Source organism: Mastigoproctus giganteus, chromosome 5 (assembly GCF_048544385.1).
Source record: "Mastigoproctus giganteus isolate SK-2022 chromosome 5, ASM4854438v1, whole genome shotgun sequence".
NCBI classification, from domain to species: Eukaryota; Metazoa; Arthropoda; class Arachnida; order Uropygi; family Thelyphonidae; genus Mastigoproctus; species Mastigoproctus giganteus.
In genome coordinates, this window is record NC_143579.1 from 181,797,920 (window position 1) to 181,825,209 (window position 27,290).

At 35.2% G+C, this 27,290-nt stretch overlaps 2 protein-coding genes and 1 long non-coding RNA gene across 3 annotated transcripts in view; 1 reads left to right on the forward strand and 2 right to left on the reverse strand.

The window, feature by feature from the left end:
• LOC150085895 (immunomodulatory peroxidase-like) overlaps positions 1-27,290 on the forward strand; it is a 312,395-nt gene that overhangs the window by 181,454 nt on the left and 103,651 nt on the right. The gene's annotated exons all lie outside the window — the stretch shown is intronic.
• LOC150085896 (uncharacterized) lies at positions 1,129-13,080 on the reverse strand. Its single transcript, XR_016546945.1, has 2 exons — positions 13,039-13,080; positions 1,129-1,363 (listed from the first exon to the last, which is right to left on the reverse strand). It is a non-coding gene; the product is annotated as an uncharacterized LOC150085896 (long non-coding RNA).
• LOC150085897 (uncharacterized) overlaps positions 13,129-27,290 on the reverse strand; it is a 32,330-nt gene continuing 18,168 nt past the window's right edge. The window contains exons 3-6 of the mRNA XM_090374733.1: positions 25,334-25,375; positions 15,026-15,061; positions 14,153-14,188; positions 13,129-13,238 (exon numbers count right to left, since the gene is read on the reverse strand). Coding sequence (XP_090230859.1) covers positions 13,129-13,238; positions 14,153-14,188; positions 15,026-15,061; positions 25,334-25,375 — 224 coding nt within the window. The remainder of the gene's footprint in view (positions 13,239-14,152; positions 14,189-15,025; positions 15,062-25,333; positions 25,376-27,290) is intronic.

Sequence of the window (27,290 nt, forward strand, 5' to 3'; positions counted from 1 at the left end):
TTTAAATAAATATCTGTTACTTATGAATTCTTGTAAAACAGGAGTCACAGATGTCTTCTACCTAGACGACCTATCAGGAATGTTTGTTGGGTATGTGAAGTCCTGTTAGTCTGGATAGTGTTAGTATATTGCCAGCAACTGTTTGCCTATTTCCATAGAGTTACTCCTAGGTTTGCATAAAACTTAAAAATTACCTGATTTCAAGGAAACCAGCCAAGACTGCTGAAATGTCTTTCACCAGGAAGCCTGTGATAAGGATTATGTGCAGATGTTTTGAACTATTTCAGATGCCAACTAAGCTCAGGATTTTGTTAAAGTAAGATTTTGGTGAAATGATTTAAATTTAGCTGCCTGATACTTCAGCTGTTATTTAACGAATGCATTCGCCATGTGTAGTGACATTAAGATTTCACATCATTTTAATTCTCAATAGTAATAACTAGATAATGGCAGCCTTATTGTGACAAAGTGAAATGCGTTGATGCATGAATTAAAAGTAAGTGTACTATACATTCCAGTATTTGCTTGCTATAAGCATGATAGTTTATTAGTTTACTAGCATGCTACTTTAAAGCGTCACCAAAAAAAAAAAGTCTACTTGTGTATATATACATACATGCACAGGCTTTTGTCCTCCATGCAGTGATATGTTAGTTGTAGCACTAGATTCAGGATTACTAATATGCAAAATTCTACCAGTATTATTCAATAAATATATGTATACTCTATGAATGCCAGACACAGATAGTTGCTTCAAAATCTGTTGCTAGTGACAATAAAACTGGCAAGAGAGGAAATGTTCTTATGAAATCTGTGTTCATTAACTTTTGATTTGACAATTCGTTAGATGCAGTTAGTATGTACGAATAAATCAGAATTTAAACTATGTGAATCTCATAATTCATTTTCTTTATTGTATCCAAATGAATAATTTATACTCTATAATATTCAAAAACAGGAATTTTAAAAAATTAGAGATCATTTGAAGTATCAGAGCAATGCCAATTAACCACTTGCTCTCATATAGTGTTAACTGATTGATTTAATTCCATTTATGTCCATATGCTGTATTTCTTTATCATTGTTTAGAACATCAATGACTTCTGGTTATAATTGATAGAGGCCATGATTATTTTACTTATGATTTTATTACTGATGATTAGTACATATAAAAGTTTTGAATTATATTTTTCTTTCACATACTCTTGTGGGCATCTATGGACAGAAACAAGTGTTTCAAATTGGTGATCAGATGTCTATATAGTTCTTTTGTAGCAAAAATCTTGACAAAATGCAGCCAGTTCCATGATGTAGTTTTCGTTTTGAGATTATTCTCTTTTGATCTATTTCTGTGGACTGGGTTCTGAAAAAATAGTAAATAATTTAAATTCATGTATTTTTTTTTTTTTTTTTTTTTCCCTTCCTATATTCTAGTGTGTGTGTGTGTGTGTGTGTGTGTGTGTGTGTGTGAGAGAGAGATTCTCAACAGTTTTTGGAGACAAATTCATGAATTTGTTTAAAATGTCACAAGTTAATCACATTCTGCATTTCATTGTGTGTAATTGCATAAGAAGACATTTTTCTTCTCCTGCTCACTCATCAGTATTGAGCTGATAAGTAGTACAAAAATTAGGTAATAATGTAATTTTTCAACTGCTAAGGATAAAAAGCAGTGAGGTATTAAATTAAACAGATTACTATAATTCCACTGATAGGCTGTGAAGGTTAAAAATGCAAACCAGTTACATTTACATAAGACTTAGTCTAAAGTCATGAATTAAATTGGGACTATGAAATGATTAAAACATAAGGGACAAACATCTAACCCCAGGGGCTTACATCTGGTAAGTATGGGTTTGGCACACCCAGGGCTCTCTCTCTCGGGTAACTTGGAATTTTTTTTTTTTTTTTTTTTTTGGCTGATGTGGCATAAGCTTCAGGCTTCCTTGCACTATATGACTAATAATAATAATAATCTCCCTACAAAGAATTTCCTTTCCTGCACATGGAGAAAATCTTTTGAAAGGAGATGGAGGATGTTTGAAATAATTTGATGAATTTCATAAAGTGGATAGTTGCCCAACTTATGTCACAAATGAGGCTGAAAACATCTTGTGCCAACAAGATGTCACAAATGAGGCTGGAAAAAAAAAAAAAATATTTTAAATTTGACTAGGTTCGCAATCACATTTAAACCTAAATTATGCTTTACACAGTATAGTAATAGTATTTGATATATAATGCAAGGAAGTGACAGGCTTTTGCTGCATTGGCAAAAAAAAAAAAAAAAACAAGTAGATAACTAAACTAATTAGTAGTGATAAGCCTTGTTTTGTTTGTTTTTCCTAGACATACTGGAACAAACCTTTACTTTGCATAAGTACAGTGGTCCCCTGCTTTATGGTCACTGTGTGATAAAATCACTTTACAATGGACTCTCCATAATAAAATACCATTTACCATATGATATGTGATAAGTGCCAGTCATTGTGATCAAGTTTGAGAAAAGAGGGGGAATATCATCCACAGGCTATAAAAGTAAAGATATAAAGCACAAAAGTTACACTTTATTACCTTACCAATTAACAAAATTAAATTATACATGAAAATTGGAAGAATATTTTCTGCAGGTTAGTGAAATCAAAACCAGTTTACGCTCACATACATAACTGAATCAATATATACTTTAATAAAAAAAAAAAAGTAAACTGCAGCCATTATCAACCCACTGCAGGATGGAAGCCTCCTCAACAATTCATGTTGAAGGAAATGGACCATAATCTGCCACGCTGGTCCAGGCGGGTTGGCAGATTGACCGTATTTAGTAGTCAGGGGCTTGAACCCTGGTCTACTCAAAGAGCGTGTGCTACTGCACTCCTGCTCCTGACCACTTGGCTACAGCGGCCTTAATACTGTAATATGTACATACTAATTGATATTTCTGTTCACTGGCATTATTTTTTTTTTTCTGGGTTGTAAATTTAAAACAGTAAAAAAGATGAGCAATCAATAACAAGGCACGCACAAATTGTAACTAACACAATGCATGCAAGTGAGATTCATAATTACAAGTTTATGAAGCTTAGCATTAGTAAAGGCACATGATGCAAGAAAGCAAGCTTTTATAGCATCAGCCAAAAAAAACCCTTCTCATTTCACCCATCCACTCACTCCAAATGTTTGTGTAGTTCTGCCTTGAATATTTTTAAGTTATCAACTTCTACAATGACAGATGGAAGTTTGTTCCAGCAATCAACCACCCACTGACTAAAGGAAAACTTCCACACATCTATCCTACAACTGTCTTTTCTCAATTTGAATCTATGCCCCCTCAGGTTTGTAATCTGAGCAAGAGGAAGAATCCCATCAGCATTGAGCATGCTAAAAACCATTCGAGGCTTTATACACCTCAGTCAGATCACCTTGCAGGTGCCTAGTCTCCAGAAATTGTAATTTTCAAAACTTAAGCCTTTCTTCGTAAGAGTAACCTTTTGTTCCATTCACTAATCTTGTTGCCCTTCTCTGTACTCGTTCCAGCAGCTCTACATCCTTCTTAAATGAGGCCTCCAGACCTGTATACAGTACTCAAAGTGTGGCCAGACCATTGCCTAACAAGGGGATAATCACCCCCTTATCCCTGCTAGAAAAATTCTTGAAAAATAGGAACGAAGAGAAGATTCTGAAAATGTATTTGTTTTTTATATGATTGAGGCTTTTGTAGAAGGGGAAACATTTTTCACCAAAAAACTCACAATTCCAGCTATCGGTATTATCGCAAATGCAATAAGATAGTTTTCTGCCTGTTTGTCATTTATAATAGATTGCACTAACAGAGAAAAGCCTAATAAACCAGAAACTACAAATTATTTTTAACGTTTTATGGTTCTGATCTCCAGACATATGCTCTAGAAAAATATCATGAAGGCATTCAAAATTGATTCTTATAACCAAACATATGATAACAATGAAAGTGTAGTGCATTTTAATGATTTGAATTGGTTTTTTGAAATTTGATTCTATAAAGTGGCTATTTCTACTAACCAGTGATTATGTTAACTGGCACCTACTTATTTTACTTTACGATGTGCCTACAACTGTCTCTGACTGGACCATGTGTCCTTCCTCTCAACCAGTAGCAGCATTTGAAAATGTGTTGGTTGCATGTTTTGTTTTTGCAACCTTTGGTTGAAGTGATTTTTTTTTTGTGTTGTGCTTTAATTAATATATTAGTTTTAATCAATTTTTTTAAAAAAATATGTACAATTTCCATTATAAAAATCACCTTTTTAGAGAGATAAAAAGCCTAGTTATATAGCAAAAATTTCAACTTCCAAGGTCTTGGAATGAATTACTAAAAAAACAATGAGTTATTGGGTTCACATTACAATATTTTCATGATATATCTTGATATCGATATATCACGATATATGGTGTCTCTAGAATGGATTAATATCATAAAGCGGAGGCCCACTGTATAGAAGAAAACTTTAAGCACGCTTAAACATAAATGTATTACTATTAAGAGTGCTGCCTCCGTAGCCAAGCAGGCAGGAGTGGCAGTGCATACCACATGCTTCTTGATTAGACCAGGGTTCGAGCGCGTGACCACCAAATACGGAGGATGTGGAAAGGTCAGGGAATGACCACCGCATATTCCCGGAGTGATATGGCCTTAGTTGCTAATGCTCCTAAAAAAAAAAAAAAAAAAAAAAAAAAACCAAATAACAAATAATAACTATTAAGAGTTCCGTGACAGCTCGGGGATTTTGGCACTTGTCACCTAGTTTGAATCAGTCAACCTGAAGAAATTAAGTGTCTCATCAGTCAGGAATGCAGTCAGTCAAAGTCAGGCAAAGGGAATAGGCTGCCCTGAGTTATTCCAGGTTTTCACCCTGAACGACCAGATTCAAATCAGTGTGTGAACACTGTCACAGATATAATACACATAGTATAATAAGCCCTTAGGTGTTAATGCACTATTTAAATAATAACAACTTCAACTATTATTATGACTCTTGATATTTCTTGTTTATCATCACATCATGAATACCCCCACTTGTTAGCAGCGGAAATTCTTATCTCACTCTAGAGGTGCTGATTAATAAGTCAGCTCATTAATTTTGGTTTAAATTCGTTATTGCTCTGTAGTTTTACCAGTTTGAGTTTATCTTTTAGGCACTAACTCAACATCCACTTTAAATAGTGAAGAGAAGAGGCAGTCGTTGCTTCCTGAAGTCATGAAATCGAATTCTGAACTCTGCCCTTAAAATTGAATTGCAAATTCATTAGCAAATCTTTGCTGAATTCAAGTTTATGAATTAAAAAAATTGTGCAGTGTTTTCGATAAATGTAACTTTTGGTTCAAGAAATAGTTACCAGATTTCTATTTCTCTAATTTTAATTAAATTTAGAATGGCCAAACAACCTACACATCCATTACGCTCACATCCATACATGCTAACAGATGGGCAGACAAATGAATGAGCATTGCAAAGACAATAGGTGCGAGCACACGCACACATACACACACACACAATTTTTATTACATATGCTAACTGTTTTGGCATGATAATTGATGTAGAAGAAGATTCTTTATTGAATTTTTAAAAATAATAATTTTTGATTGTTTTTAAAAAAAAACTACTTTTTTAAAGTAGTTTTTCCTAAGCAGTTTTTGAATTTTAAGGATCCTTATGAGATATGGATGTCTTTAGTTGAGGATGGTTAAAAACAAGAAATTTCCATTGTCCCAACAGTAGATGAGAATGTTTTCTTTTTTTGCCTCAACCAGAATCAGTACTCTGCACTGTAATGGCTGCAGTGTAGAGTACTGAAATGTAATGCCGTTGCCATATATGAATAAAGTAACAGCATGTTAGATTAATAGATAAATAAATGACTTTATTGTGCTTATACCAAGCAAACAAATAGTTTCTTTAATATTTGAAAATAAAATATGAGCAATTTGCATGACATGACAATGAAAGATGGACAGTTAAAAAAAAAAAAAAAAAAAAAAAAAAATTACAAACAAGCCATACCCATAAAATGTATGTAAAACTCATATTATATAGAATGATTACATTCCTCTCAAAAGGAAATGAAATAAATTATCTTATAAAGAATTAATATTACTATGAGGGCCAGAGGAGTTAACATGATAAAGAATATAAGAACGTTACCATATGTAGTCGTGTGTTAAAATTATTATTATTTTTAATTTATGGCTTATTAAGAAACATATGAATGTGAAGTTGCTGTAATGACATCATCAGGTGAAAGGGTATCCATTAGCTATAGCTGCCAGGATGAGGTACTCTGTACAGAATTATATCCTTAGTTGCTGATGTGCCAAAAAAGCCCAAACTCAGTACACAATATACTTGACTATAAGAGAAGAGAAGGGCAAGGTTCTGCTGCTCATGAAATAATTATAAAGTTTTGTTCAAATGAAAAAGTTAGACTAGACATAAAAGCTCATTATGGCTATAAATGATGTTTAATGCAACAAGTAGTATAAAGCCTTCAATAAAGGTTGAGAAATTGTGGCCATCAAGAACATTTGTGAACTGCAAGACCATTCAAAAATTGATGACCTTATTAGAAATGATCGGAATTTGTAGGTTCCAAGTTCCTTGGTTGGTAGCAGTTGTGAATAGCTGTATACACAGTACATATTAAATAATCCACAACGTTAAAATTCAGAAAAGTCTGTACACACTGGCTACTTACTGAATGCGTCTTTCTCTAGAATAAAAAGTAAATTCATACACAAATTGTTACTCAACTTTTATGGCAGTTGGAACAAGAAATTCCTCTTTTTCATAGATGAGACCTGGTGAACAAACTGTTATCACATGGCATCTCATAAATTCATCTCCTTAGAGGTGTATCATCACAAACTTGGACTTTGGGGTAACATAATTTATATTTTATGCAACCTTCTTATTTTTCTCTTTTCTTTTTGGGGTCCATTGTCTGAGCTCAGTTTCCCCAGTGGTCAGGCTGCACCACCTAAACTGCAGGATAATGTGCCGCCTACAGAAATTCTGCAGGCAGGCAGGTTGTGGCTAGTGTTTTCTGGAAAGCAAGAGGTGGCATTTTCATTGTGTTTTTTCTTTTTTTTAATACTAAGTGACAATGTTAATTTCTGTTGCAAGTTATTTGAAGGATAAGGAAAACCAGTCTCCATGCAAAAATAAGCAATGAAAATGTCTTTGCTTATGTAAATACTAGAAGGAAGATGATAAATCACATTGGTCCATTAGATATGAATAGTTTAGTTATTCATGAACCTGCTCGGGTTTCTGAAAATGAATAGGTATTTTGCATCTACATTCACACAAGAGAAATTTTTTATATATTGAGATGACGAAAGAGTATCAAATTCTGAAATGGAGCTAAATCATTTTGTGACAATTGAGAGGAAGGCGGAAGAAAAATTGTTGAAGCTGAACATAAAAAGAAAAAAAAAAAAGCACTTTGGGTGGATAGGATCTATCCAGTTATGAGGGGGTATCAAATTGTTTGTACGTTTTGATACTCCCTCAGACCTAGATAAAACATCAGTAGGAAGATGCCGTTTTTAATATAAGTTGTCTACATATTCAATGACTAACATGTGAAATTTCATTATCATAGGAGATCGAACACCAGAGGTGGAGCCTGGAATCTGAGGAAGGATGCTATGATTAACTAAGTGGAGTATCAAGCAGTGATCAAGTTCCTGTGTTTACAGTCAAGAAAGCTTAGGAAATTGGCAAAGAAATGAAAGTTGTGTATGGGTAGAATTGTCCATCCTGTGACACTGTAAAAAAGTGGAAATGGGAGTTCCAGTAGTCTTACAAGTGTCTTTGACGAGCTAAGAGAAGGAAGGCCATCAACATCCGCAGACAGTGAGATGGTTGCAAAGGTTGATCAGCTGGTGCTGAGTGACAGATGTGCGACAATTAATTTCATTGCAAATGCAGTGGGAATTAGTTATGGGTCTGCCTACAGCATTTTACATAAGCATCTGCATATGCTTAAGGTCTTCCACACGATGGGTTCCAAGATTGCTGCCACCTTTGCAGAAGCAATGTAGAATGCAATGTTCTTGCCAGCTGTTGAATTTGTGTAATGTGGATGATGAGAATTTTGATCGGTTGGTGACAAATGATAAATGCTGGGTGTACCAGTATGATCTGAAGACTAAAGACATGTCAAAGCAGTGGAAGCACACCTCCTCCCCACCTCCCAAAAAGGCAAAGACCACTCCATCTGCAAAGAAGGTGATTTTATCCGTGTTTTGAGACAGAAAAGGAGGGGTTATCCTGACAAATTACCTACCTTGTGGTTCCACACTTACTACAGAAATCTTTTGAAAAAGTTCCATGCCTTTTCACCTTCAAAGCAAGGTGAAAAGGCGTGGAATGTTAACCAAAGGTGTCTGTCTTCTGTCAGACAATGACTGACTCACACTGCCGTTGCCACCACTACCACCAACTTTTGTTGCCCAGTGTGGCTTTGAACTACTGCAGCACCCACCCTATTCTCCTGACCTAGCACTGTGTCAGACTTCTTGTTTTGAGAAATGAAGAAACCACGGCGTGGATGCCTCTTTGATTCTTCTCTGGAAGTCATCAATGAAGTGGAATCGTGGTTACAGGCAAAAATTGGACATTTTATGATTAATGCATTAAACAACTGATCTATGGGAGACATGTGGGCTATGGTAAAGAAAGCCTGCACGAGAACGATGAGAAACGTCGGATAACTTACGCGGAAAATTAGTTTCCTGACACCGGACTCTAGCGCTGCTCGCTCGGTAAACAGACAGTATGTGTTATCGGTCTGGAGCAGAAATTGAGAAGGATATATTGATTGACAGGTAGGCATGGCAAATGATGAAATGATTGGTCATGGGCAAAACAGATGACAAGCTACTGTGTAGTCATTGGTTGGCATTATGATGTGTATTTACCAGTAAAGAACAGTGCATAGTAGTTTTGTAATGGACAGTGAACAGATAATAGTAGCGATGAATCTTTTAAAGATGGAAGAAATTTGTAAGGAAAATAAAACGTTGCCTGATTTTTTTTGATGAAAACTAAATTGATAAGACAGAAATTGTACTGTTTTAAGTGCAATGAATATTTTCAACTAATTGAATCACGAACAGAGTCAATTGGAAAGTTGTGGTATTGTAAAAAAATGTTCTTCATTCTTTCAATAAATGTTCTTTATTGAAACATAGTTTTATGGAAAAATACAAAACACAAAACTTTCATCGAAAAAGATAATGTACATTATATACTTTTGGTCAATGTGCACACCAGTAACTACAATAGCATTCCTTCTGGAGATTTCGAAAGTGACAGCAATTAAGTTTTATAAGAAACTAAGAGATATTTACAAATTGCAGTTGATAAAAAAAAACCCATTAAGTTGGGTGGATCGGGGAAAATTGTAGAAGCAGACAAAACTGTATTGGTAAAACCAAAACATCACAGAGGACGAAATTTAACTGCTAAGAAGAAATGAGTGTTTGGTGTGTTCGAAAAAGAATCTAAATTCGTCTTCATGAAATTGATAAAAAAAAAATCGGAAAGCAAAAACTCTTTTGCACATTATTAGAAAAGTAGTGAAGAAAAATACTACCATGATAACAGATGAATGGCATGCATATAGCCATGTTACGGCCTTAGAAAAAAAGAATTACAAACATTTAATGGTGAAACACAAGCAGCATTTTGTAGAGCCATATATAGGAGCACATATGAATAATATCAAATTCCAGTGGAAGAAACCAAAAAGTGTAACTAAAAGAGTAAATGGCAGCTGTAAACATATATTGATGGGTCAAATCAGTGAATATATGTGGCATCAAATTTATGGGAAAAATCATGAAGATACGTTTCACAATATTGTTACTCAAATTGCGAATAGCTATTCAGGTCCAACTGTATGATTTGTACTCGTGAATTTTTTTTCTGAGAAAGTCTCGTTCCGTTCATTTTTATGTTCTTCACTGTTTTTTTTTTTTTTTTTCTCATTATTAAAAGCAGATTTTTGGAGTTGATGAGTGTTTTTACTGTATTATTGATTTAGGTTTGGTTACGAAAAAAGAAAAAGGTTTCTTTGTTTTTCGTTGTATTTCATAACCTGAGCTTAAATGATAGGTTAGGAAATAAAAGAAAAGGTTTCCTTGTATTTCGTGACCTAAACTTAAACGTTAGGTTGGGAAATAATAGAAAAAGAAAAAGATTCTTTTTATATATATATATATATATATATATATATATATATATATATATATATATGCTGAATAGCTATTTAAGTGCTGATTGACGTTATGATATGTGTGTATCCACATGAGTGTCTTTAAAAGTACAGTAATAAAAAAATATTTTGTTAATGAACAATTTGTGCTAGTCCACCCATGATTCTAAAGAAAAAAGGTTAGGTTACCCCCTCCATTTCCGAGGGGTTCAAGCTCCCGTGAGATTCAAGTCAAGGTAACCTGACCTTTTTTCACCATTACGAAATACTGTAATGGTGAAAAAAGGTTAGGGCATGTGCGATTAGGACAAGTTACCATTAGTGCTGCTAAAGTGATACTAAACCGATGTTATCGTGTGTTGTGTTCATGCACCAATCAGCACATCGTTTGCCATGCCTACCTGTCAATCAATATATCGTTCTCAACTTTGCTTCAGACCGATAACACCTACCGTCTGTTTACTGAGTGAGCAGCACTAGTGCCATATCGGAAAACTAATTTTCCGTGTAAGTTATCCGATGTCTCCCATGCAGGCTTTCTTTACCTTTGCCAAAATGTGTTACTATACATAGAGAGTACATAGAAAAGGATTAAAGTTCCTGTGAAGTTTCACCTTTCTAGGGCTATTATTTCTATGTAAGGGTACGAACTTTTTGATATCCCCTCATTAAGGGAGGCAGCAGAAGAGGTAAGCAAACATTTAGCTGTGGATTAGGAGAGCATCCTTGAATTGAGGGGAGGTTCCTATGAACAGGAATGTACAAATGTATCCCCAATTAACAAAGGGAGGATCAAAGGGTGACATGAGTAATTACAAAGCTATTAGCTTGACTTCTGTTCCAGGGAAAATAATGGAGCCACTGGTTAAAGAAGTAATGCATAACCATCTAGACAGGAACAATTATACTGTAGTTGCAGTATGGATTTGTTAAGGGGTTTCCTTCTGACCAATCTGATATGAAAAATAATTTTGATGTCGTGTGCTTGGATTTCAGTGAAGAGTTTGATACTGTTGCACATAAAAGACTGCTGTACAAACTGGAGCAGTGTAGCATTAAGGACAAGTTACTCCTGTGGATAAAAGGATGGTTGAGTGGGAGAAAATGGAGGGTGATTGGTTGGTTATCAATGGACACTGCTTTTAGTGGACTAATGTTATTAGTGGAGCCCCCAGGGTACAGTGCTGGGCCCATCATTGTTTTTTTATATTAATGATATTTTTAACGGTATATCAGGCTTAATGTCTAAGTTTGCAGATGGTACCAAGGTTTACAGGGTGGTTAATGATAATACTAAATGTGGGTACTGCAAAAAGATGTAGAAAATTAGGGAAAGGGCCTATGTGCCCTGGATTCACAATACAACAATAATACTGCACCACTGGGAAACCAGGAAATAAATATAAATGGTTGGATTAAAATCATTTAATGACTAATATAACAAAAAATAAAAGTAATATACACACAAAAACTTTAAGACAGATGTCATCCTTCTTCAGTTGTGACAGTTAACCATTATTTTAATCCAACCACTTATATTTATTTCCTGGTTTCCCAGTGGCGCAGTATTATTGTTGTAAGATGTAGAAAAATTAGGTACATGGGCTAAGAAATGGAAATTGAAGTTTAACGTTTACAAATGCAAGGTACTTGATATGGGGAGGAGTAATCCCAGATTAATGTACCACCTGTGTCATACACACTGTGAGGGTAGGGAAGAATGAAAAAGACCTAAGGATAATTGTGCAGTCATAGGGTTTTGTCAATGATGTACAGGAATTTTGCCAGCAGAGATAAGGAAGTGATTATACCACTGCATAAGAGATTGGTCAGGTACTGCATGCAGGTCTGGCACCCTTATTTTAGGAATGATGTGGATCTGTTGGAAGAGGTGCAAAGAAGAAGAACAAGATTAATGAGGGGAACAAAAGGGTACGTCTGTCAGGAAAGGGTTCAGTTCTGAAAATTGCAGCACCAGGAGACTAGGCACCTGCAAGAGGTTTGATTGAGGTGTGTTTAAGATTTAGAATGGATTGAGTAAGTTCAGTGCTGATAGATTTGTTCCTCTTGCTCAGACTACCTACATGATGAGACATAAATTCAAACTGAGTAAGAATGGGCACAGGATTGATTTGTGGAAATTTGCCTTCTACCACCAGGTAGTTGATTGTTGGAACAAATGTTCTTGTTTATACTCTGGTGTGACCACCGGGTCAGAGGGAGTTTGTAATAAATCACGAACAGTCATTAATCTAATTTAGCAGTTACATAGATTTGAACCATGGTCCACTCACAGATCATGTTACTACACTCACTTCTGAATGCTTGGCTACATCAGGTCTAAAACTTTCATCTGATGTTGTAGAAGTGGATAGTTTTAATAAATTCAAAGAACTAGAATCCTGTTAGACAGAAGGCAGGTAATATAGAAAGCTCTTTGTTTTTTTTTTTTGTTTTTTTTTGCTGATGCTGTATATATTTGCTTTCTTGCATCATTTGCTACTACTAATAATAATATTGCGAGAAGTAAAGGTGAAGAGGCCCAAGGCATCTGTTCTTGCTAGCATATTAGGCTATTCTTACAAATAGAATACTAGTTACAGGGATAAATTAAAAAAAAAAAAAAAAAAAACACCTAGATTCAAATTCCATCAAGACAGGATTTCTTATATTATTTCAGTGAATATCATTGAATTAATACTGAAGACAGTAGGAGTAATTCCATATAAATAAAAGTTCTTAAAATATTTTCAAGTAGCACAAACTAACTGAGCATACCTGTTGTTTCTTCTTCTGGAATGTCAGTGTCAGGTGGATCTGAGGGGAGAAAAACAAATTAAAAAAAAAAAGCTCATGATTTTTAGAACTCTATACTGACAGTCTAAACTGATTCTGAGAGGTAAATTGATCTTTATTTAAAAGAGCTGTGGATAGCTTACTTGTTTCATCATCTTCAGTAACAACTGTTGTAGCTGAATCTGTGGGGAAGAAAAAAAAAGTATAAACAAAATAAATATTAGTTAACAGTTGATAGTTGTAAGTCTGTTATTGCTATATTTGACACAGTTTTTAAAAATAGTTGAAAAATAATTTTACATAACTTAATCAGAACGTGTTTATATTCATATTTTATTAGAAATACTTTGGGAATTTTCAGTCTGTCCATGCTCATGATGTCTTTTTCGAGTAAGAAGTTTTTGTGAAAAAGCATATTGAACTGCTGAAGAATTAATAAATCTGTTCAGTGGAAGTGTATGCCGAAGGGTTTTAGACGCAACATTTGTGAACAAAGCAATCTCCCTCTTTCTCCACCCCCCCCTTCAGTGATACAGTTGGATAAAAGATTTGCAAACTAACTGAAGAAGACCAAAAATTAAAATAAAAGTAGCTTGCAATGCAGATGGAGTTAACCGATGTACCAAAAGAGGCAATACTGTGTTTTTGCTAGTGTTTAATTCTGTAAAAATATACAGAGAAAAGTGAATTCAAATTATCAGATATTTATTAAGCTTGAATTTGGTCAAATTTTTTAAATAGCAATTTTTAGCTGAATTTATTCAGTTAATTGCATAAAGCAGTAGCTTTAACATTAATGTGGGCCCTGTAAATGTAAATCTCTCTCGTATTTATATGTACCTTCATTAGGGACCGATAATGCAATTTTGGTACTAAAAAAAAAAAAGCTACTTCTTAACGCACCAATAAGCAAGGAATATAAACAAGGTCTTAATTTATAGGAACTATGAAAATAAAAAAATATTGTAAACAGAAAAGATGCAGGACTTTTAACACTTTTAAAACTTTTATATTATAAATTTCAGGTTATTTAAATATAAGTAATATAATATGAAATATGTATGGCTAGCATTAAAAGATATTGAATATTTCTTACCTGTAGTATCCTCCTGAACAGTTGTCGTGGGTGGATCTTAGGGGTTAAAAATAAAAGTAAATTTACAAAATTAAACTTCTTAAGCACTTGTGTAAGGTTGAATAAACCTTCATAGAATTTTAATTTATTATTTTTCAGTTCCTTTTTATGCTACTAGATCACAGACAAATATCATTTTGATCACATCAGAATTTTAACTTAAATACTAGTGCTTCCATTATAATCTTTTACCCATAATTACAACCTTCAGTTTCTTTTGCCTATAGTTTTAAACGTTGATTCAGGAAGTTAAAAATCAGTGCTTTGAATATTATATGTTCAACATATATATTTGAATTTTATATGTTTGGCAAGAAATCTTTCAATTTCTTGCCGTTGCACTTGGGAGTTTTAAAGCAAGAAAATTTTCTTCCTGAAATGTGGAGAAAGAAGTAGCATCAGTTGGAAAAAATATCATTTCTGGTTAACTTCTAACTGGGAAAAAAACTCTTCTGCGATGAATTTTTATTTGCTTCTAATTAAGTTTAGATTACAATAGGATATAGACTTTTAAACATTTTATTAATTGTAATTCTGTCAGTTCTGGGACTTGTTTCATAGCCCATAATGTTTTGTAGAACTTTCTCTTTTGCTGTTCTGTATACTTATTGAAAATAAGTATAGTCCCATGCAATGTTTAAATCCTTATGGAACTGCACCCTATTAACTAGCTCCCTGCCTTTTTGATAACTTCTTTTAATATTGTTAGTTTCTCTCTTTATATTTTTGATTTCTGTCTTAAGTAGTTTTAATTGTTTATAAAGGCTTGGTTTGACTTCTTTCAAATTTATTTAGATACAGCTAATGAAAATGTGATATATATGGGCTGCTTACCTGTAACATCTTCTGGAACTGTTGTCATTGGTGGTTCTTATGGGTTATAAAAAAAAAAAAAAGGCAAAATTAAATATTTTATTACAAAACTTTACATATATTAAATTCAAAAACCTATGCTCCTTTTTATTTCTCTTGCTTATAATAATAATAAAAAATCTCCAACTTTCAATAAGATTTGGCTAATCACATGCAAAACTGTTATATAGTTTATTGCTTTCATATTGAAAATCTAGCTCCCCTTCTAAATATTTCTCTCACTTTATGAGAACTAGTAAGTATTACGGTAAGGCAGACATGAGTTGAAATATGTACACATTTTTCTTATTCTGCAACGTACTTAATACATCAAAAATACAAATCACACTTTTATTATCAGGTTCTCAATTATTCAATTTCTGATTAGGCGTTTTTACACCTCATCAAATTTTTGTGCCATAAAAAAAAAAACCACAACTCGAATTGAGTCTGGTGATTTCGAGCCCATTCTCACAGCATACCAAAATATGGGCCACACATGATGGGCCATACTGATGTAGAATTTACTTAAAAATGTAACTACCATCAGGGGTAAAGGGAAGGGAAGGGTTTTTGTAAAGGTGACTCCAGTGGTCTCACTGTTTTTAAATTCTATACAGTGGGACCAACTGTTGAAGTTACCAACAGCAAATTCTAACTGGGTAGCATTCGGAATTAATGTTGGAAGTTACTAGGCTTTTCGCACCAACTAAGAAATACTGTTTAAGGTTTAGGCCTAAATGGATAACAGATGAACTAATGAAACTTGTGACAGAGAAGAAAAATACATAGGATGCATATAAATTATCAAGCCTATGGTACATATAAACTAGTCTGTAATCAAAGCGAAAGGGCAGTATGAGCGAGAACTGGATATTTTAGAGGAAGAGGTAGTATAGGCATTGCAACAACTACCAAAAAGAAAAGCCCCTAGAATAGATAGAATACCAACAGAAATGTTAACACTTTTTCCTATCACAGCTTTGTGCTGGGAGATCTGGAAAAGAAATATGTGGCTGGAAGAGATCAGTGTTTATTACAGTCCCGAAGAAGGGAAATGCTCAAACTTGCTCGAACTACCATATGATAGCCTTGATTCACACACAGGCAAGATTCTATTGAAAATCATTCAAGCATGGATCTATAGAAACAGAGCTGCCTGATGTTCAAGCTGGTTTCTGCAAAGGAAGAGGTACTCATGATCACATCACCAATATCCTTTGGATCATGGTAAAAGCCCAAGAATTTCAGAAAGATGTATAATGCTTCATCAACTATACCAAAGCATTTGATTGTGTTGAACATGAAAAATTGTGGAATTCTTTGATAGAACTGGGGGTAAAGGCATACTTGATTGAGCTAATAAGATCATTGTACACCAATGAAGAAGCAACTGTCAGAACATTTGGAGATACAGATTGGTTTGGAATCAGAAAAGGTGTGTGACAGGGCTATATCTTATCTCCATTTCTATTTAATTTGTATACTGAATCAGTTATGAAAAAATTGTATTTGGACGAGTCAGAAATTGGAGTGAAAATTGGTGGCAGAAACATCAATAATTTAAGATATGCAGATGATAAAACTCTGCTGGCAGAAAATGAGGAAGATTCAATACAATTGATTTTAATGATTAAAGATGAGAGCAAAAAAGCGGGACTGCAGCTTAACATCAAGAAAACAAAAATTATGACAACAGCTGGGATAGGAGAAATTAAAATTAACAATGAAGACGTTGAATCTGTCCAAGATTTTATCTTTCTTGGATTTAAGATCGACTGGGCAGAGAATCTGGCTCTGAAATTAAAAGAATTTCACTTGGATGCAGCACAATGATGAGCATAGAAAAGATCTGGAAAGGCAAAGACGTCAGCCTTACAATGAAGATCAGAATGGTTAATGCTTCTCGTGGACTAATGTTATTAGTGGAGTCCTCTAGGGTTCGGTGTTGGATCGATTGTTGTGTTCTATATTTATCAATGATATTAATGAAAGTATATCAGGCTTAATGTCCAAGTTTGCAGATGATACGAAGGTTATCACGGTTGTTAATGACAGCATGCTACTGCAAGAGGATCTAAAAAAAGTTGGACAGAAGAGCTGAGAACCTGAATAATGAAAAAAGCAGACAGAAGAAAAATTGACGTTTTTGAACTCTGGTGCTAGATGAAGCTGCTTTGCATACCATGGACAGCAAAAGTTATGAACAGAGAGGTTTTTGGATTGCATCAAGTCAGAAACATCACTGGGAGCCAAAATCACGAAGCTACGATTGACATGTTTCGGTCATGTAATACAATCCAGTTCATTGGAAAAATCAATAAATACTGGATAGGTCAGTGGAACAAGGAGAAGAGGTTGGCAAAGAACACTCTGGCTCAACACCAAGAATGACACTGGCATGAAGGACGAAAGGAGCTGTTGAAGACTGGACAGCATGGAAGCAGCTTGCCCATAAAGTCTCAATGTTATTTTCCACTTATCGAAGGTTCGACTGTCGATGATTCTGCTCATGTAGCAGACAAACTGAATGAGTATTTTGCATCTACATTCACGCCTGAGGAATTCTGTGAGGAAGTAGAAGCCAGAAGTTTATCAAACTTTAACAGGGATTTAAATGAAGTTAAACATCAGGAAAGTACCTGGGATCCATCCAGTTATATTAAAGGAGGCAGTGAAGGAAGTAAGCAAGCCCTTATCTATAATTATGAGAGCATCCCTGGATTCAAGGGCAGTCCCCACAGAGACTAGAGATATGCAAATGTATCCCCAGTTCACAAAGGAGGATGTAAGGGTGACACAAGTAATTACAGACCTGTTGGTTTAACTTCTGTTCTGGGAAAAATAACGGAGTCATTGGTTAAAGAAGCATTGCAGAATCATCTAGACAATACTGCAGTTATAGTTCTGACACAGCATGAGTTTAAGGGGAAGACTTGTCTGACCAATTTGATTGGATACTACAATGTGGCTTAATTGCTAATGCGCCACTAAAATCCAAACCAAACCAAACTACGATGTGGTCACAAAGGAACTGAATGCAAAAATTAATTTTGATATCATATACTTGGATTTAAGGAAAGGTTTTTTATACTGTTACACATGGAAGATTGCTATAAAAATTGGAGCACTATGGCATAGAGGGCAAGTTGCTGCTATGGATAAAGGGATGGTTGAGTGGAAGAAGACAAGAGTGTGGTAATCAATGGATACTGCTTCTCGTGGACTAACGTTATTAGTGGAGTCCTCCAGAGTTCAGTGTTGGATCCATTGTTGTGTTCTGTATTTATCAATGATATTGATGAAAGTATATCAGGCTTAATGTCCAAGTTTGCAGATGATACGAAGGTTGGCACGGTTGTTAATGAAGCATGCTACTGCAAGAGGATCTAAAAAACGTTGGACAGAAGGGCTGAGAAGTGGCAACTGAAGTTTAACATTGACAAATGTAAAGTACTGTACTGCATATGGATAGCAGCAACCCCAGACTAACCTACCAACTCTGTAGTAGTGGAGAATGAAACAGACTTTGGGGGTAGTTGTGCAGTCAGGTATGTTTTCTAAGCAGTGCAGACAGGCTGCCAGAGCAGGTCATGGAGTCTTGTCAGTGATATACAGGAATTTTACTAGCAGGGATAAGGAGGTGATTATTCCCTTGTATAAGGAAATGGTCAGGCCACACCTTGAGTAGTGCATGCATTTCTTGGGGCTTCATTTTAGGAAGGATGTAGATCTGCTGAAACTAGTATAGCGAAGGTCAACGAGATTGGTGAGAGGAACAAAGAAAGGCTTAGTTCTGCAAATTTCACTGTCTAGAGATTAGGCACCTGTGTGGTGACCTGTTTGAGGTGTGTAAGGCATTGAATAGGTTGAGCAAGCTCTGTGCTGACAGAATTCTTCCTCATGCTCAGATTACACACCTGAGGGGGCATAAATTCAAATTGAGAAACAACAGTTGTAAAATAGATTTGCAAAAATTTGCCTTTAGCCAGTGGATGGTTGATTGTTGGAACAAACTTCCATCGATCATTGTGTAAGTTGATAGCTTAAATTCAAAGAACTGAACAAACTCTTAGAGCGAATGGATGAGTGAAATGGGATTTTTTTTGGATGATGGTGTTTAAAGCTTTCTTTTTTGCATCCTATGCTAATGCTAAATGCTGGAACAGGTTAGAGAAGGGCAACGAGATTGGTGAAGGAATTGAAAGGGTGGTCCTGCCAAGAAAGGCTTCATTTCTGTAAATTGCAGTGTCTGGAGACTAGGCACATCAATCTATTCGAAACCTTAAACACCTAAGGAGGTGTGCAAGGCTTTGAATGGATTGAGCAAGTGCAATGCGGATGACATTCTTGCTCTTGCCCAGACTACACTCATAAGAAGGTATAAATTCAAATTGAGAAAGTAATTGTTGCAGGATAGATGCACGGAGGTTTGCCTTCAGCCAGAAGGTTGTTGATTGTCGGAACAAACTGCCACCTGTTGTTGTGGAAGTGAGTAGTTTGAATAAATTCAAAGAAGAACTAGACAAATTATTGGAGGGATGGACAGGTGATGTGTGAGGGTTTTCTTCTTATTTTTTTATGCGAAAACATCTTTGGTAGCACCTAGTACATTTTTGGACTGAAGCAAAACCAATTGTTAACGAAATTTTCTGACAAATTATGCAAATGATGCCCCTTTCTAAATGGCGCCAATGATGCTAATTCAGTCACTAACTAATCATTGATTTGGTAGAGTAAATAGCAGGCATGAGAATAAAACACATTGTTCTGATTCGTTCATATTAAGAGACGTAAATTACATCACTTCCAAAATGATGCTAACTCAGTCACTAATTTTGATTCTGTAGAGTAAGTAGCAGGTAGTAATATTATGCAAGAATAAAAGCTTCAAAGCCACTGAAGAAGCCTCCCACGTCAACAAAAGGAGGAGTTCAAAAACAGGGGGGAAAAAATGCAGAGTTTAATAAAATCTGCTTCTCAAGATTTTTATCAACATCAGCCTTCTCATCAAGAAGCTGGACCATCAACATCACGAAATTACGTTCAAGAATTTCCTGAAGATTTTGATTCAGAAAATTTGAGTTCAAATGAATTACCTGAGGATTACTTATACAGAGTATACTGCAACAACCAGCTTCGATTACATCATCTAAAATGAAACAAAATCAAATTTCAGCTGACGCCTATTGTAGACTAGACGCTCCACGAATTTCAATGGTAGTCAAGCATGAAATCGTTTACAAGAACATCAAACATGACCATAACTCCTATAAAGAATTTGAACAAAAATTACTAAAAAATACATTTGGAGCTGTTTGTTAAATCTGTCATCGATTATGGTATGAAAAATGACACTCCAGAAAGTTATCTGGGAGTGTCATTATTTGTTCCCTTAGAATTTCCAACTGCAGATGTAACGACTACGAAGGCCCGACCCTTTAACCTCGTACTAGCCAAGAATATTTTCACATAAAATAAAAGATATTTCGGGCGTACAGAGTACATACGTTTTTTTTTTTTTTTTCTTTTTCTTTATAAGCTTGCTTTCTTGAATTATGTGCCACTACTAATAATAATTAATTGCAGAACAGATGATAAATCTAAATGCCTTGTTAAAAGTTGGTAGGTAAATTGGAACTTGAATTTGAGCAATCAAGAATTGCCTCTGAAAAACTTTTTTTTTTTTTTTTTTTTTATAATGAACAGAGCAGTGAGGTCAGAAGGATAGAGAGGCTGGCATCTGATGAGTATGGGCTTGGCACACCCAGGGTCCTGAGATGGATATCATCATCATTCTTTTTCTTGGTGATTCCCTTCTATTTCTCTCTTGGGGTAATTTAAAAAAATTTTTTTTGGTTGGTTCAGCATAAGCCTCAGGCTTCCTTGCTATGGCTAATAATAATAACATTTTAGACAATGCAATCCAGTCTTTGAAGAAGGATAGCTTTATAAAGCATAACGAATTTTATGCGTTATGATCAATTCAACTTTAACGATTAATTCCAATTTATATACAATTTGAGCTCTGCAACAGCTTTATGGTTTAGAAATTCTGTGTACCGATAGTGATCAGACAGACCTCTGTCATCTGTTTATACGAAGAATTAAAATATTTGCGAAACTATTTCGATGACAGTTATTCTTAACCGAAAGTCATAAAATTCATGTTCCCATATTTACCCAGTGTGCAAATTTTATACGTGAACATCGTTTGTTTTAGTCATTTAATCGACTTACTGGGTAAGGTGATTAAAGTATAAAAAAAATCAATCTATTTATACGAAGAATTAATATTTCCGGAACTATTTCGATATACGACATATATCGATATATTTTGACATATGCTTATATTCAACTTCTGTTTCAATAGATATACTTTTGTTTCTTTATTCTTTGTTTTTAATTTATGTACTTGATTGAGCACAGGTTTTTGTTTGTTTATGTGACTTCAGACGTGGTGCTGTATCTGTTGGTCACCTATTATTTTCCTCTATATTAATCCTGAACTTGGAGCATAATGCCTGATGCTGCCAATGCATCATAAAGCAGCAAATCAATCAATCAATCAATTCATATGCTCAAAAAATTTGAGGACAACATCATTAGTAGATGGTTTCGTGGTACTAAGAACTTTGTAACGTCAGTGACCATTGCAAAACTAAGCTTTTTGATGACATAGCCGAGTTGTAAGGAACAAGTAGGCCATAGCACAAGCTCTGAGTGGGCAGTGGTTCTCGTCCGTGACTGCTAAATACGATTAACGACTGTATTCATGATTTATTGTAAACTACTCTGACGTGGTGATTATGCCAGAGTATAAACAAGAATTTCTTTTTTTAAAACAAGTTGGTCATAATTCATCTCCATTCTAGGATCACACAAGTTCAGTTGGATGGAATGGGCTTGTCACACCCTGGGTCCTGAGCTCAATATCATCATTCTTCTCTTTCTTGGTGATTCCCTTCTACGTTTCTCTCTCTCTCTCAAGGTAACTCAATTTTTTTTGGCTGGTGCAATATAAGCCTCAGGCTCCCTTGCACCCTATGGCTAATAATAATAATAATGGTTTGGCAATCTTAATTGAAAATGCCATTGCCAAAAATTTAGACGGGGTTGAAATGATCCAAAGATTTGCAGCTGTTAAGGCTGAGAAAAGTTTATCTGCAGTGTCAAAATTTTAAGAGTACGTAATAATTAATGCACCTTGTTTATGAAATTACGTTTTAGTTTAAAATTTTAATAAAATGAATTTATTGAAATAAAGAATTAAATCATATCGAAATATATATACACTGCCCTACCATTAATATCCGGACACCTGCCTTTAGACAAAAAAAAAAAAAAAAAAAAACCCAGCTTTTGTGTTATTTAATATTTTGTGCCGAAACCTTTTGCTTTTATGACGACCTTCAATCTTCGCGGCATACTCTCAACCAGCTCTTTATAAATGTCAGGTGATATTTCCTCAACTCGGCCTTTAACGCAGCCGCCAATTCGGCCTTGTTCTTTGGGCGATCTCGACGTGCACGTACCCGACGATCCATTACATCTGAAAAATGTTCGACAGGGTTCAGAACAGACAATGGGCTGGCCAGTCCAACTTTTCCACACCCATGTCCTCAAACCACTCTGTTACGACCCGAGCAGTATGGCATGGTGCGTTGTCTTGCTGATACAGGTATGGGCTTTCCCTGAAGTATGTCCAGGATGTTCTGATATATTGCACAACATTTCATTGTTTTATTGATAACAACTAATGTGCCCAAGCCATACCATGAAAGGAGCCCCATACAATTATGTTGGCTCACCAAAGGTTGATAATCATTAATGTACTGAATTTATGGGCTAGTGCCATTGCAATGGCAGTAGATACACTACGCCAATAATGTAATATACATACCATATTATTAGTTTATAGGGAAGATGAAGTAAAATAAGAAAAATATATTAAGACATGCCCAGATAAATCTACGGAGGACGCATAGGAAAAGTATGTTACATATACACAAAGGATAATATACAAAAACTTATCGTTGTATACATACAATCTGGGTGACTTCTAGGGTCCACCACCCAAATTGAAAGGAAAAAACAACAATAAGGGGGTTTCTGTTACGATTAATATGCACCAATTTTGCCTTAGTGCATATTAATAATTACAAAAACAGAGAACCTCTTACCCTTTCAATTTGGGTGGTTGACCCCAGAAGAAGTCACCCAGATTGCAGGTATACAACAAGTTTTTGTATATTATCCTTTGTGTATATGTAACATATTTCACCTATACGTTCTCCATATACATATTACAATAAATATAAATGCAACAAGCCATAATGCTATAAGAGCTTAAAATTATACTATTAAATATTGGTGAAGATGCACCATAGTTAGCTCTTAAACGAAAACTACATTCATAGTGTAGAGGTGTCGTTTTAGTTATCTCATATTGTGATCATCCTTCACAATGAGCTACCATGTATTGCACTGCCTCGAATAAGTAACACTTTACTAATAGCGAAGACTATTGTTACTTATTCTCGGTGGGCACCACCGCCCAGACGACACCGTTTGAAAAATGGTATGGGATAAAATACTCTGGTCTCATACTGTCCCTATTAGAATTAGGAAAGAAAAAAGTGTAGGAAAGTGAAAAAAGATAGTAGTGAAAAAAGTGTAGGAAAGTGAGAGGAAGAAGAAGAAATTCCGTCGACGGAGGAAAGGGACAGTTATTCCTCACACTCACTGAACTCAAATACTATGAATCCCCCGAATAGGCAATCTTCCCTATTAGGGAAGACTGTTGTTACCCATTCTCAGTAATAGTAATAGAGGCATGTGATGCAAGAAAACAAGCGTATGAGCTTATGTAGCATCAGCCAAAAAAAAAATTCACACAACCATTCCCTCTAAAAGTTTGTCCAGTTCCTTCTTCAATTTATTTAAGCTATCAACTTCCACAACGAGAGATGGAAGTTTGTTCCAGCAATCAAACACCTGCTGGCTAAAGGCAAATTTCCGCACATCTGTTCTACAACTATCTTTCCTCAATTTCAATTTATGCCCCCTTGGGTTCATAATCTGAGCAAGTGGAAGAATCCCATCAGAATTCAGTGTGCTCAACCCATTCAAGCAAGGCCTTATACATCTCAATTAGATCACCTTGCAGGTGCCTAGTCTCCAGCTGCTGCAATTTGCAGAACTTAAAAGCCTCTCTTGGTAAGAGGATCCCTTCATCCCCTCACCAATCGTGTTGCCCTTCTCTGTACACGCTGAAGCAAATCTACATCCTTCCTAAGATGAGGCCTCCAGACCTGTACTCAAGGTGTGGCCTGACCATTGCCTTATACAAAGGGTTAATCACCTCCTTTTCCCTGCTAGCAAAATTCCTGTGTATCATCGACAAAACCCCATGACCTGCCCTTGCAGCCTTGTAACGAAGACTTAATCAAAATCTCCCACAGACGATGCCGTTTCAGGGCTATTTGGACCTCCTTTGGTGGATGGGTAGGTACCCTAGTTTTGCAATCATGACAACCTAGTTGTGAAGTTAATTCTACAATATGAGAGATGCCAAAGGTGTACGTGATAATACTATAATAAATATAAATGCAACAAAGCATAATACTATAAGAACTTAAAATTATACTATTAAATATTGGTGTAGATACACCGTAGATAGCTCTTAAACGAAAACTACATTCGTAGTGGAAAGGCATCGTTTTAGTTGTATCTCATATTGTGATCATCCTTCACAACGAGTTACCATGTATTGTACTACCTTGAATGTAGTTTTCGTTTAAGATCTATGGTGTATCTACACCAATATTTAATATTATAATTTTCATTAGTATTAAGTTTCATCGTCATAAACTACTTTTAACATTTCATACGTTTCCGTTGCACATTTTTCCCAATTTAAAGCCAAATTTGACATTTGTTCGTTGCTTATGTTCGCAACATGGAACATTAACTCTTCTAATGAAACTGGTTGTTACTTGCAACCTGTCAGCCTACTGGACAAAATCTATACCACCATCTGTTAGAGGAAGTTTGAACTGCAACATACAACTTCCATTTATTTTCAAATTCATCGAACATGACCGGAACAGCACCAGTCCAAGAACTTTATTGTCACACCTCGTATAACGTGTCAGTACGATGTTCATTAAAAAAACAGCATGATTTGAAATGCATATTTTCATATACTGTATTTAGTATAAGTTTATCAACGAAATAACATTGGAATTATGTTCTGTAGATATCGAAAGGAACCAGAAAGTAGCTCACCTGTTTCTTTGTCTGTAGTAACTGCAGTGGTATCTGGTTCACCTGAAACAATAACATATGATCTTTGACACCGAAGTAAAAAAACGCTTCATTTGTTTAAATATTGTTAGTTTTACTTAGCACTTAGTATGCCGTAACTTTAATGCAGACATAAAAAAGATGAAAAATCTTATAAAAAATACTAATGGTAATCTTACCTAAATCAAAAGGATATTTTTGGCAAGAGCTTTAGACTGCAGGGATTTACTGACATGGGTTAGAGCAATTGCATCATTTTATACGTAATAAACTACTTATACAATGATCAGCTATCAAGGTATATAAATTGACATCGTTTTAATTTTATTTCATATTGTAAATACCTGCACAACGAGTTGCCACGGTATTGCACTACATCGAATAAGTAACACTTTCCCAATGGCGAAGACTATTGTTTACTTATTCTCGGCGGATATCATCACCACCACTACCACCCATCGAAGAGGGGCCAATAAACTTTACAACGGTGCCGTCTGGTTAGTGGTTATCCGCCGAGAATAAGTAACAATAGTCTTCCCCATTGGGGATGCGTTACTTGTCCGAGGTAGTGTATTACCATGGCAACTCGTTGTGAATGTATTCACAATATGAGATATAATTAAAACGGTGCCAATTCATCTTCATCTACCTTGGTAGATGATCATTGTATAAGTAGTTTTTTACGTATAAAAACGATGCAATTGCACTTGCCTAAATCTAATAGTAACGTCTCTATGGATAGTATGAAACACCGTTTCGGTGTTTATTAAAGGGCGGCTCATTGCACAGTATATGAAAAAGTAGTGGATTTGCATTATACATTTTGATTTTTACGACTTTTTCAAGATCATTATCTATAATTGTCATTATAGGCCACGGTTCGTACCTAGTTGCGGCCCACTTTTTCGTGGCGTAAACTGGGCGAGCCTTCCTTGTATCAGCGCATTATAGCCAAAGCAGCTTATGCGCCATCAAACCCCCCCCCCCCACAATAACAACAACAACCTTCCTTGTGTCATAGTGGCTAGAAAAAACTAAAAAATATACATACACTGCGTGCGCGCGCACACAACATCATACATTTTTGTCATTTTTTGCAGAGTTCTGTATCGTCCCAATATACCATAGCGGACTTGAAATGGCGTCCATAAGATTCTATACATGTCTACGTGTCATAGATAATCTTTTTTAAATTTAAAATTAAATATTCATAATTCTACAGTTCTCGTTTGTACAGAAGCACAAGATAAATGTGCTGTATGTAACAGAATAAAGCATCCACTCATTTACTGAAGTACAAAATTTCGTCCCTCTCAGCAAAGTAGTACCACTATGATTACGTGTATTCTGGAAAATCGAAATACCATTGAATACAGCTCTTTGTTGCTGAATGGAAATTGCAACCTGATTGAGTTACGACTAGTCAAGAGTCGTTGTCATTCATTTGCGACATTTAAATTCTGTAAGTTTCTTGTCCCCACCACAGGTCTTTGTTACCTTCAGATCAAGTCGATTGTTTGCTTGATTCGAGATTGCTTACGATTGCTAACTTTTTTCTTGAACCTTTGGGGAAAATTTGTGCATTATTTAGCCCAGTGGCGCGCAAACTTATTTCGCTGGCGACCCCATGTATTAAATATAAAAATTAATGCGACCCCTCAATGTAAACCCCGAGGTAGGATGACCAAATTTTTTTTAGAAGAAAATGGCATTTTATAAATTATGTAGTAGAAAATTTTATTCAAGTACTGAGAAAGGAATAAAAAAATTGTTTCCTTTTTAATTTACACGTTAAAATAATTGTTTAATATTTTAATTGAATACAGCAAAAACAACAAATCAATTCTTATTCTTCAATTAAGATTACAAAACAATAAAAAATGAACAATTACAAAACAATAAGAAGGACGAGCCTGGATAACCGATAATATTTAGTCCA